Source organism: Anolis carolinensis, chromosome 2, assembly GCF_035594765.1.
Source record: "Anolis carolinensis isolate JA03-04 chromosome 2, rAnoCar3.1.pri, whole genome shotgun sequence".
NCBI classification, from domain to species: domain Eukaryota; kingdom Metazoa; phylum Chordata; class Lepidosauria; order Squamata; family Dactyloidae; genus Anolis; species Anolis carolinensis.
This window is the reverse complement of record NC_085842.1, coordinates 45055646-45069253: the sequence shown is the minus strand read 5'-3', so window position 1 is coordinate 45069253 and position 13608 is coordinate 45055646. Positions and strand designations below refer to the sequence as shown.

Below are 13608 nucleotides of genomic sequence, written 5' to 3'. Positions count from 1 at the left end.
TGCCTCCTTATTATCCAACATATTCGCTTATCCAACATTCTGCCGGTCCATTTATGTTGGATAAGTGAGACTCTACTGTAGTTACGAACACCATTTCCCAAAACTCCCAATTGTGGAAATAAAATTCTAATCAACCCAAATTCCCACCCTTGTCAAGGGAGAAGAAAGTTGAGCAATTTGCAAGTGCGACATAAGATGACATACTTTGGCCACATCATGAGACGACAGGAAAGCTTGGAGAAGGCAGTGATGCTGGGGAAAATGGAAGGAAAAACGAAGAGGGCGAAATGGATGGATGGTATCCTTGAAGTGACTGATTTGACCATGAAGAAATTGGGGGTGGCGATGGCCAACAGGATGCTCTGGCGTGGGCTGGTCCATGAGGTCACGAAGAGTCGGAAGCGACTGAATGAATAAACAAGGATTTTATTTCCACAATTGGGAGAGATAAGCACTTCCCACTCATGTTCTAAATTTTGCATAATAATCCTTTCATGCCCAGAATTAGTGGTGTTATTCTCAGCACTCCTTTTCTTGCTGCTTTTGATGTTTGGAAGAGTCCCCCAGAGAACCCAGCAATGCATGGCTCAAGCCCTGGTAGTGTCGAGGTGCATTGATGGATGCGACTCCTGGGCTGCCTGGTTCCTGCCCTACCCGAGGAGAAAGGCTCAAGGCAAGGGCATTGGGAGAGAGGTTGGCCTGGTCTCGTCCCCAAGCTCAGGACCCGCCTTTCCGGAAGCCTGGCCCCTCCTTCGGCTCCTCCTCGCCGGGAACTCCGGCCAAAAAGGAGGAGCTGGAGCTGGAGCTGCTGCTGCTTCTGCCTTGTGCGCATTGGCCGGCCTCCAGCGCCCAGACTCTGGGCTCCACTTCCCTTCCCTTCGGCGGGACGTTGCCGGCAGGTCCGCTTCCTTGGAGGTACAGACACAAGGGCCGGTTCGCAATCTCTTTCTCAGCCGGGATTGGGAAGGATGGGGGTTTCTTTTCGCCTCCCTTGCTGCAAGGAATATGCAGTCTGATTCCACTTGCCACTGCCAGGGCTCGATGCAAGAGGAAGCCTGGGAGTTGTCGTTTTGCAAGGTCTTTCGCCTCCTCTGCCCAAGAAGGCTGGCGACTCACCGAACATAGCCTTGAGCCATAGGGATAAAGTGGTGTCAGCCTGCATTCCTTCTACAGCATCGATCAGGCATGGGCAAACGTGGGCTCTCCAGGGGTTTTGGACTTCAACTCCCACCATTCCTCACAGCCTCAGGCCCCTTCCTTTTCCCCCTCGGCCGCTTAAGCGGCCGAGGGGGAAAAGGAAAGGGCCTGAGGCTGTGAGGAATGGTGGGAGTTGAAGTCCAAAAGACCTGGAGGGCCCCAGTTTGCCCATGCCTGGTATAGATGCATCCCTAGCTTGTAAGGCATTCCTTTTCCCATGCAGGTCCTGTTCTTCTTGGATGGAACAAAATTTGAAAAGAAATTCTGTTCCTGGTTTGAAAGGGCTATACCTTGTTCAATTTTGCAGAAGTAGTTGTTACAGTCCAGTAACTTAGTTTTTTGTGGCTGCCACAAACTGTGTTGAATTACAGTAGTTGAGATATTCTTTGGAAAACTATAGCAAAACTAAAGCAGGATGTCCCGCAAAAACAAAAGTTTTTCAGTGTGTTGCTGTGCATTTTCCGGGCTGTAGGGCGATGTTCCAGAAGTATTCTCTCCTGACATTTTGCCCACATCTGTCGCCTTGATTCGCATTGCAGCTTCAAAGCTTGGCTGCTCCCTGCCTGGGGGAATCCTTTGTTGGGAGGTGTTAGCTAACCCTGATTGTTTCATGTTTAGAATCCCCCTGTTTTTTAAATGTTGTTCTTTATTTACTGTCCTGATTTTAGCGTTTTGTAATACTGGTATCCAGATTTTGTTCATTTTCATGGTTTCCTCCTTTCTGCTGAAATTGTCCACATGCTTGTGGATTTCAATAGCTTCTCTGTGTAGTCTAACATGGTGGTTGTTAGAATCTAAAGTCTAAAATCAGGACAGTAAATCAAGAACAACACTCAAAAATAAGGGAATTCCAGACAAGAAACAAACTGGGCCAGCTAATCACCTCCCAATAAAGGATTCCCCCAGGCAGGAAGCAGCCAGGCTTTGAAGCTGCAAGGCTATTCAATGTTAATCAAGGTGATCATTTGCAACATTTGCACTTGCCTCCAGCAGACAAGAGTTCTTTCTCCCACCCTGGACATTCCACAGATAGATAAACCCCACTTTCCTAGTTTCCAACAAACTTCACAACCTCTGAAGATGCCTGCCATAGATGTGGGTGAAATGTCAGGAGAGAATGCTTCTGGAACATGGCCATACAGTTCAGAAAATTCATAGCGACCCAAAGTTTTTGCAGTTCAATAAACTTTATCCATGTTGGTTTTTGTTCTTGTTCTGTGCATGTACAATTGAAGTTCTTTCGATTTTAAAATACCGCATTTAACCACAGAGCAACCTAATCTTAACCAGTAAAGAGTGGGTTCTTTTTCATCTTTTATGCTTTGCTTTGCCTGTTATCGATATGTGCCTTCAGGTCCTTTCAGACTTATGGTGACCCAACAATGAACCTATTATGAGGGTTTTGTTAGCTCCGTTCAAAGTAGTCTTGCCTTTGCTTTTATCTGTGGCTAAGAGAGTATGACTTGCCCAGATATTCCAGAGGATTTCCATGACTAACTGTGAATTTGTACCCTGTTCTCCAGAGTCATAATCCAACACTCAAACTACATTGCCAATATTCCAGTTTCAGAATTTTATTCAATGCAGTTCTATCTGCATTATATGAGCCTACACTGACTATTATAATGCAGTTTAAATTAGATTATAATGGAAGTGTTGATGAGGCCTACTATACCAAATACCTGCATTTACACCAACCATTTCAGTATGTTGGCTTCCTGAAATGATCCTTCCCCTCCTTCCTCCTACTTTCTCCTCTTCTTTCTCTGTTTCCACAAAGGAGACTCAAAGCGGCTTCATTACATTGAGCAGGACAGAAAACAAACACAACTCTTATAGAGTTGGCTGCAAATGCATAAAAGAAATTATTTTCTTTGTCAGCCTTTTTGGGGAAGTGGGATAGGGTGTAGCCTAAATTTTCTGTCTGAATATAATGCACATAAAAACCATGGAAACATTGTTTGCAACTCTTGTGAAATACTTGCATTGTTGCTCTATTCTATTTTGCGAATTCTGCAACAAAATATCTCTCAAGTGAGCAGATGGCCCCTTTTTTAGGTGACAATGGAGGTTCTTGATTTGACAAAGTTTAATTAATAAAAAGATTAGAGTGAACACATGTCCTCTTTTATGGCATTCCCTTATTCCATATCTAGGATTAAGTAGAGTATGCGAAGAACAATAACGGTTATGAGGTTAATCTATAAAGTAGGATAAGGCTTAGGAGGCCCAATTTCTTGCCTCAGGTGCCAACATCTCTGTGACATCTCCCATCCTCTGTGACATCTTATTATTTAGTACCTGATTATGACTCACTAAGGATTTTCACTTAGCCTTCCATATAGAAACTTAAGTTGGTTCCTGAAGAGATCAGCTAGCTGTCTGTCATTAGCCTTCCCACCAGCCAAAATAAGAAAAAATATGTGACATTGTAACAGGGCATGAGAACTAGGAGATTGTGCCAGAGACATCATGGAAATGCTGGGTTTGGAGGAGAGAGTTAAGGAAACAAACATGTAGTGGAACCACATAGAAACTCTGGGAGACGGTTCCAAACATAAAATCAGCAAGAAAAATATTGCAAATCTCTACAGGTGATGGAGATTGTGTGACCCATATTATTGGATTGCATTACTCAACTTTCTTCTCCATTGACAGTGGTGGGAATTTGGGTTGATTAGAATTTTATTTCCACAATTGGGAGAGATAGGCATTTCCCACTCTTGTTCTAAATCTTGCATAATAATCCTAGATGGAGATTTTGACTCTGGCAGTAGCCTTTCAGATACTGATGGACTGCAGCTCATCAATGCACCTAGCCAGGTGAGCAGTTGGTAGGGACTGAACGGCTTGAGGGCCAGCAAGATCTGGAAGGCTATAGATTGCCCATCTCTAAGCTAAAATGTTCACTGAGGAAGGAGCAGTTATCTGTTTTTGTTCTGAATTTATCTCGTGGTTGTTGTTGTTTTGGTAGTTAAAAAGTAGGAGCCCTTCGAGGAAGGTAAGGAGGACAACCTTGTGAAAGTCTCTTTTTCAAGTTGGAAAACAAAACTCAACAAGTAAATGTTAACAATTGAAAAATCAGCTACCGAGTTGGATAGCCAGGAGCGTGGCAGCTACCCAATGGTTTTCTTATATTTCTTGTACCACATTTCACTGAATCTAAGGCATCATCGAATGTAAGGTGCACCCATTTATGAATCTTCAATTTTAGGAGAAAACCATTTTCCTATCATATTTTTTGATGAATGATTCAGGGAGAGGAAGAAGAGTTTCTGCTGTTTTGTTTTCTTCCCAAGGTGTATAACTGCATTAAAAATGTAAAACTGTGAAATTTATTGCCACAAAAAATAGTGATATTTTTTGTATTTTGGATGGGATAGCTTTAAAGGACCAGAGGTGCTGCTTTTGCTTCTGCTTCTGTTTCTTCTTCTTCTTCTTCTTCTTCTTCTTCTACTACTACTACTACTACTTCTTCTTATCATCATCTTTATTTATACCCCACTTTTCTCCCCGTGGGGATTCAAGGTGGCTAATACTCTACACTAAACAAATTTAAAAAGAGCAATGCAAAAGTTAAAAACCAATTAAATAACAGTGTGTCAAAAACAGAATTAAAATACTGTAAATACACTAAAATTGTCTTTAAAACTCGTATTCCCCCCAATCCACCCAACCTCCCCAAAGTCTACCCTTTGCCCTTCCTCAAATGCCTATAGATATATATAAAAAAGTCTTGACCTGCTTGTGGGATGGCCAGCAGGGATAGGGCCATCCTGGGAGGGGATTCCACAGCCTGGGAGCAGCCACCAAAAAGCCCCCATCTCTTGTTCCCAAGCACACTTGAGTGGGTTGTGGGACTGAGAGAAGGCCCTCTCCAGTATATCATATGTGTCTCCCAGGTTCATAGAAAGAGATACGGTCCTTCAGATAACCTGGACCAGAGCCATTGTGCTCGGAAATGTGTTGGCAGCTAGTGGAGCTTTCACAACAGAGGAGTTGTATGCTTTCTGTAGCCAGCCCCAGTTAGCATTCTGATTGCTGCTCTTTAGACCAACTGAAGTTTCCAAGCACTTTTCAAAGGCAGCCCCATGTAGAGTGCATTACAGTAGTCCAATCGGGATGTAACCAAGGTGTGTACCACCATGGCCAGATTTGACTTCTGCAGGAACAAGTGCAGTTGGTGTGCTGACTTTAACTGACCTTGGATAAGTCACATTCTCTTAGTCTATAGACACATGGGTTTTATCTATGAAAATTATTATTTAAAAATTATTGTTTCTGCGTGAGCATTTTAATTAGAACTGCTTCTCTCCCCCACTTGTCTTAGAGCAGTGGTTTTCAACCTGTGGGTCCCCAGATGTTTTGGTCTTCAACTCCCAGAAATTCTAACAGCTGGTAAACTGGCTGGGATTTCTGGAAGTTGTAGACCAAAATACCTGGGGACCCACAGGTTGAGAACCACTGACTTAGAGACTGTCTTAAATGGAGTTTGAGCCTCTCTCACATCATTGGTTTGGAATCAGTGGTCCTCAAACATTAGTCCTCCAGATTCTTTAGATTTCAGGTCCCACAATTCCTTGCTGTTCACCATGCCAGTTTCAGGGCTTCAAAGACCAAAACACCTGGGGGAACAAAAGCACTATCTCCTAGAACTCACATACATTACACAACAGGAAATACAGTAACCTGATAAGAAGTTTCTGCTCTTTGTTTATTTTGGTTCTCATTCTTTTTTTAGGATCAGAGGAAGCCTATCTCTTGGGAAGCTTGCATAGTTTCCTGACTTCAGTTCCCAGGCATCTCTTGGGAAACAGTGAATTTCTTTTCACCCATTGGCTTAATATATCTGATAGCAATAACATGTTTGTAGCAGGATGAAAGTCTTTTTTGGCCAGCAGCTCTGCATACTTTTTGAAATAAATGTCATATTTATGGATTTAGTTTTTAAAAAGAGCCTGGTGAATAGCAATTATGTCATCCTTTAATATTTTTGTTGGATTTCTTTCTCAGCAGGTTTCCCTAGTGCCATGTTAATGCTGCTTGCCTTTGGACTACTACTTCAGGAAAACGTGGCCAAGATTAAAGATGAAAACCTCACTGATGGCAGCAGTCTTCCCCAAGTGCAGTTTTATAGCTATGGAAAAATTAACTTGCCAGAAGAGCATATCCCCTACTTTTTCCATAATAACCAGCAACTTGCTGCAGCCTGTAAGCGGGATCATAATTGCCCATATAAAGTGAGTTCTTCTTTTCCTTACAGAAACCCAATGTACACTTGTATTTTTCAAAAGAAGTTAGAAGCTGGTGGTAACTAGTTTCTTTGCCAACCAAATAACAACTTATGCGATTGGTACTGTTCACCATTATCGGCCAGGGGGTCTTTCCCTTTCAGCTGACTATGCAATACTTTAAAATCCATCCCATTCTTGCTTTTATATGATTCTTGTAATTCTTTCAGCTATAATACCAAAAGAGTGAGGGTTACGCTTTGCAAAATGCTGGCCTGTATATTTTTAGAAATAATTGGCTTCTGTACTGCAAAGCAATCCTGCTTTTTAAAAAATGACTTTGAAATAACCAACAATTGTGCCATGATATTATTTTTGCCACTGAGTAATTGAAAAACTATTCAAAGTACCTAGTTGCTCATGCAGAAAGTTTTGTAGTAGTGTTTCAATTGCCTTGCATGTGTTTCCTTGTATGTAGTTTTAAATCATACAGCCTGTCTTTGTGTAAAACTGGAAATATGCATATATCTTTGCAGTTCTGGATTGAAAAAATAATACAGTAGAGTTTTTAAAAATCATTTATTTATTTATCGTATCAGAAGTGAACCAAGGGTACAGTTGTAATGTATTTAAAAACACAAAGTGAATAACTTGGCATTATACTAAATGTCCTTTGACCAGTAGCTGGCCATTTTAAGTGCCCCTGGTGTGGCTGTAAGAAGGTCCTCCACGTGCATGAGGCAGGGCTCAGACTGCATTGTAATAGGTAATCTGTGGTTTGCTCTTCTCCACACTTGCATATCGTGGACTTCACTTTGTAAGCAACACGTTCAAGAAAGATAAATGAATATCGTTATAAGTTAATTCTCAGTTGCTGTAATACTGTCACTTTTTTTTGTTAACAGAAATACTTGAAGAAATCAAAAGCCTGTTGGGGTTATGAGAAATCATGCAAGCCAGAAAACAGGTTTGGATATCCAGTGTGTGATTATGCTGAGGCAGGATGGCAAGTATATTCAATGTGTGGAGCATAATTGCATAGCGGTTTCTTTTTCTTAAGCCCTCTCAATGTTTGATATATTAAAATATGCATCTCTTGTTTGGATAGGTACCAAATGTTTTATGTAAGCCTTATGAACTATGCCATAGGGATTGTTGGAATGAGATTAGGGAAACTGTGGTTCGCATTCCCACTCAGCCATGAAGCTGCCTGGGTCATTTAGGGCTGAACTCTTTCCCAGGGCCATTGTGAGAAGTGAATGAGTGGGGAGATACAACCATACTCACTGTTCTCAGCTGCTTGGAGGAACGGTGGGATAAATGAGTCATTCATTCTTTTGTAACACTGAAGCTGAAATCTACTGTGGATGCTTGTGTATTTGTCAACCTCATGTATAAGTAAAGGAGATGTTTGCGTCCTAAATTATGGATTTTGCTTTGGCCTATAGATAAGTCAAGAATAAAACCTTGGGGCATGTATCAAATAAATATTTTCTTATCCTTTTTAAAATGCATGCAGTGAACATATTTAAGAAGAGTTAAGGAGAAGGAGAGCACCTGTTTATTGGGGGGTTACAGATGCATTGCTGATCTCAAAATATGCACATCTATACAAATACAGATAGGAAAAGGAATCTAAATGAAGGAAAAAAATGAGAACGCAGCCTGAAAAAGCAGGAGTGCAACAAGCAAGGAAAGCAGACTGCCTTTATTAGGTGTAGATGCCCAAAGCAAAGGCAGTGAGAAGAGGCACAGGCAAGAAGCATGACCCTTTCTTCCTCACCTTGTTTTTCAGCCTGAGTGAAGTTCATCAGTGACATGAGGGAAACATTTTGGATGTTTGAGGTGGAGCAGATTAGCAATGGCCATTTTCAACAAGATCTTTCTGCATAGGCTTCTCCACAGAGAGATGGTGATAGCCATTTTTAATGGAGGCAGGCAAGCTTTTATGCTAAGTCCCTATTAAGTTACAGCATGCTGAAACATTGCAGTTATTTTTATTGCCATTTTAGCATTTATACCTGGAGTTGCCTGGGTGTCATTGGGACAGTTTGCTACCTTCTTTCTCTCTTTTCCAGCTCTGAGAAGACCTACCCCACAAGTGCCCTATAACAACACTCTGGCAACAGCGGGCAGGTTTCTTTGGGGCTCTTTCTTTCCTTCCTCCATTCCTCTACTACACCTTTCTCCCTCTCACTTTTCTTCCTCCCTTACTTTCCCTCATACACCAATCCTTCCTTCCTTCCCCTCTTTCCTTCCTCCCTCCTCCTCCCTCTTTCTCATACTCATGTAGCAACCAAGCCACTTCACTCTTTCTTTCCCACTAACATCACAGAGGGCCACTTCACTTAGCCACAGACAACCCACTTTGATCCTTTTCTTCAGCTGTGGGCCTGAACAGGGTGTTTTTTTTTTTAAAGTTCAAACCCCTCAATTATTTTACGTTGCATAATAATGAAGGTTATGTGTGGCAAGTGTGGTTGAGATCCATCAAGCCATGTAAGCAGACAAATCAACAAATATATATACATAAGTTGGCTTGATAGATAGATAGATAGATAGATAGATAGATAGATAGATAGATAGATAGATAGATTGCAGATTGAGGAAGAGGGTTTATGCAGGTTGGAAGGTTGCTTCACACTGACCTGAAATGCACCCCACTGTTAATAGTACAGATAAGTGGTGAGCCTGGGATTTTTTTTTTCATGTCAGGAGCGACTTGAGAAACTGCAAGTCGCTTCTGGTGTGAGAGAATTGGCCATCTGTAAGGAAGTTGCCCAGGGGACACCCTAATGTTTTGATGTTTTACCATCCTTGTGGGAGGCTTCTCTCATGTTTCCGCATGGAGAGCTAGAGCTGACAGAGGAATCTCACCTGCTTTCCCCAGATTCAAACTGCTGACCTGCCAGCACAAGGGTTTAACCCATTGTACCACTGGGGGCTCCTAGTCTAAGATTGATATCAGTAAAATACTCCATGTCTCTTAGATTGTAGCTAAAGTTCATCTCTTCACATTACTCCATGGACTTTCTCGCATGTGGCAAACCCCAAACTCTTAAAATTCAGTTGAATGGAAAAGCCTCATGCTGATTATGCTTTTAATGTTTGTAATTTTGTTTTGCACATGAAGACTAAGGTTAGAGCATTAACCTCTTCCCTTTTATGCTGATTTTATTTTTTCATCCTAGTCATAGGTTTATATTCCTCCCTCTGCACATGCCATGGATACAGGACAATAATTTTAGCAGAATTGTGTATTGTACCTCCAATATTTAAGAAATCCCAGCATCTAATTTAATCAGTTCCTCCCCGCATATACAGAGCACTCTCCCTGTGCACCCCAGGGATCATTTAACCATCTGCCTTTTTGTGAATGGTGCTTGGAAGAAACATTTTTCATTCCTTTCTTCATAGCATTAAGAAGCTTTGGAGTAGGATCTTACCCACCCATAGCCTGGGGTTCTGCTGTAGTTCAAGTTGGCGTTTCCTCAAAAGGTTTCTTGAGCCTTGTTTCTACTTGCCAGGGCATCTACCATCGAAGAAGCCCAGCGTGTCTTCTGGAATCAGGCTGATTTTGGTTATGTTAAAGAGAGGATGGATGAAGTGAAGACTTACTGCAAGCCTAAGGCAGTGGTGAGCCCTTATTGGTATACAATCAAATGTTATTTTCTGGCAATATAGTCTACCTTTGACTTTGAGTAGGCTGAATGGGCCCATATGAAGATCACACTTGGCACTTTGTGAATTGACAGAAGTTATCTACTGTTTTAAAATTGTGTTATTCTGATTTTATGCTATATGTGTTGACAGGGGTTGTTGTTATAATTTTATGTAACTTGTTTTATACTTTTGCATCATTTTTACTTGTCGTATGTTATATGTGCACCTTGGAGTGCCTTGTAAGCTGCCCGGGTCCCTTTGGGGAGATGGTGGTGGGATATAAATAAAGATGATGATGACGATGATGATGATTATTATTATTTCCTTATCCCAATTTTATAAAAGTTTATTCCTATTGTCTTTTTGTCATTTTCCTATAGGGAGATTCTTCACTTCAGTGTTCCCGTTATCTTCAGTATTGCAGAGCCACTAATTTGTATATTGATTTAAGAAGCCCAAAGAGAACTCATGAGAGGTCTGTGCTTTATTTATATTCCCAATATTCATTTAAGCATATTTAGTAGCCTTATTGATGGGTACATCTACACTGTAGATTTAATGCAGTTTGGTACTGCTCTTAATGCTATGGCCAAGTGATACGGAATCGTGAGAGTTATAGTTTTACAAAGTCTTTAGCCTTCTCTGCTAAAAAGTACAGGTGCCTCATCAAACTACAACTCCCAGGATTGAGCCATGGTAGTTAAAGTGATGTCAAACTGTGTTGATTTGACCATGTCAATGCACTCAAAAGACCTATGGGTCATCTTTTCACACCCGCTCTCTATTATCATTAATAGATAAATGCCATAGGATTGCATAGCAATAATCATCTAATAATCATGGATTATGAATCTATCCTTTTCATCTTTTAATGGGGTGTGTTGTTGGCTTCCCTAGTTGTTAAATAAAATAACTTTATCCATCAAGGGTCTATAAGAAAACTCAAGAATCAGAAGAGATCAGTCACTGTTTCACTAAGGAACAGATAATCCTATTTACCTCATGAAACATATGGTTTGAGCTGCAGCTCCTCATAGGATCTCAAAAGTTAATCAAAATCAAAATTGGTTAGCACTTGGAAGCGATTGGCATATAGTCTATATAAAGAGGAAAGCAATGGCAAACTACTGAATCAAGATAATGTAGAAAATGTTATGATGGGGTTGCTATAAACTGGAACTATCAGAAAAAGCTAGCTTCTCCTTAGAGGTTTGCAAACAGAGGGCCACCTCTCAAGAGTACTATAACTGCCTATTCATGAGATTGGACAAAATAGCTTTTAAGATGCATATAATTCTCTGAGGCCCTTTACACACATCTGAATAAAATTCCACATTATCTGCTTTGAACTGGGATACATAGCAGATATTCCAGTTCAAAGCAGATATTGTGGGTTATTCTGCCTTGATATTCTGGATTATATGGCTGTGTGGAAGGCCCCTCAATCTATGTCTATGTAATGCCATAAGATCTGACCTCCTTCAGTTGAAGTGGATAGACTTATAACACACTTACTTTTATAAATAGTTAGAAATAAATTGTTTCCCAGTCATAAAAATAAGAATATCCTGAAATTCCAAGTCTTAACAATAGTCTTAAGGGAAGCATTGATGTTAACCTGCTCAGTGGATAGTACTGTGCTTCAGGTGACCACAATAGTAAGCAAGTTAGATACTGGTTGATGGACAAATGGAACCTTTCATTCCTTTGTATATAATGGGACCCTTGGAGACCCTGGTGGCACAGTGGGTTAAACCGCTGAGCTGCTGAACTTGAATCTGGGGAGCAGGGTTAGCTCCCACTGTTAGCCACAGCTTCTGCCAACCTAGCAGTTCAAAAACATGCAAATGTGAGTAGATCAATAGGTACCATTCTAGTGGGAAGGAAACGGCACTCCATGCAGTCATGCCAACCACATGACCTAGGAGGCGTCTATGAACAGTGCTGGCTCTTCAGCTTAGAAATGGAGATGAACACCAACCCCCATCATCAGACACAACTAGACTTAATGTCGGGAAAACCTTTACTTTTACTCTTGGATAAAAGTGAGGGAGCCATTCCTATTTCAAATCCAGCAATGTACAATAAATTATTTCCCTATCAGATTGTGGGAAAGCCATAAGGGTGTTGGGTGTAGACATTACAATAAGCAAGTCACAGACAATGGCTTGCTTAGACTTTCATGCTTGCAGCACAAACCATTGAGACAGTGTGCAGTTGCATTCTTCCTCCTTTTCATTAAGCCAGGATCTTCAATATAATTATTGGTCAAAACAATGTAAAGAATGATAGGAAATAAGAGGGTTTTTTAAAAAGATGTTTACAAGTACTTTAATAATAATCTATTCCCAGGGAGCAATCAGGTATGTTGAAAACATATGTTGACTGGACCTATATGGTGTGTTGAGTATATCTTCTCATGACTGTTCTAGCACAAAACCCACCTTTTTACTTAACCGAATAGTCTTGATTTTGTGGCCACGTGGATCAAATGTCATGTTTGCTAAAGACATTACATTGTGACATTGTTCAATAGGAATACCAATCTATTTGTCTCTATTTGCTTAGAAATAAGTTTTACTATAGTAAGTGAGACCTACGCAAAAATAAGTGTAGATTTCAACTGTAGTCCTGTGTGCCACTACACGGAAATTGGTTCATATAAGCTCAGCATAGGCTAAAGATACATAGGCTTACAATCCTGTACAAAGCAGTTTTTTTTGTTGTTATATGCTTAAGCATGCTGTTAATGCCTGTCACCATATTGGTAATCAATAATATATGTGCTAATATTATGTACTGTGTTTGGAATTTCAGTTGAACTTGCTTTAATTATATTGTAAACTTTATTCACTTTAGATTTAATGAGGACTTCTTTAAGAAGGGTCAGATTGGAGGTCATTGTGATATGGACACTACAAATTTCCTTGCTGAAGGGCAAAGGAAAAGCCCTCTACAATCTTGGTAAGATTTGTAGCTGTAACCTCACTATGTTAGATGTTAGAACTATACAAATTGGACACTTTATCAACAAGGCGCAATTAGAGTCTTCACTATTTTTTTCTCAAGGGAAAAATGGAAAGAAAAAATGATTGAGCATTGGGATATTGTTGGAGAAAAGTGTTATTCTAATATGTTAATTTGTGGAGTGAGCCATTGTGGTACTATTATGACTTTTGATAAGATCTGGGTTTTCTTTACAATAAAATTATGTCGTTATTTGGATGCAGTATGTAATAGGATAGGAATATTATTTTGCATGGGCAGTAATAAGGAATTGAGGTAGTATTTACCAAAAAAAATTGAAGGATCAAACCTTCCTCATCCAGAGGCTCCTGATCAGCAGGATTTGCATACGTATAGAGATGGAAGGAATGATTTATCCCAACACAAGAAGAATGGCTGGTGAAGATCCATGAAATAGCCAAGATAAACAAATTGACTATGCTAACCCAAAAGACATTATAGGTATATGAACTACCAAGACTACACAACTGCATTTCATATATTAAAACTA

At 40.4% G+C, this 13608-nt stretch overlaps 1 protein-coding gene across 3 annotated transcripts in view; it reads left to right on the top strand.

The window, feature by feature from the left end:
* The first annotated feature begins 762 nt into the window (after positions 1–762).
* eogt (EGF domain specific O-linked N-acetylglucosamine transferase) overlaps positions 763–13608 on the top strand; it is a 33231-nt gene continuing 20385 nt past the window's right edge. Inside the window, exons 1-6 of one of the 3 annotated variants that reach the window (XM_062969692.1) lie at positions 763–915; positions 6211–6437; positions 7334–7395; positions 9956–10064; positions 10472–10566; positions 12951–13055. In XM_062969692.1, the coding sequence (XP_062825762.1) occupies positions 6228–6437; positions 7334–7395; positions 9956–10064; positions 10472–10566; positions 12951–13055 (581 nt within the window). In that variant the 5' untranslated portion in view covers positions 763–915; positions 6211–6227. Of the gene's footprint in view, positions 916–6210; positions 6438–7333; positions 7435–9955; positions 10065–10471; positions 10567–12950; positions 13056–13608 lie in introns of all 3 variants that reach the window. The other 2 variants (XM_008105396.3, XM_008105397.3) reach the window with 2 other exon arrangements.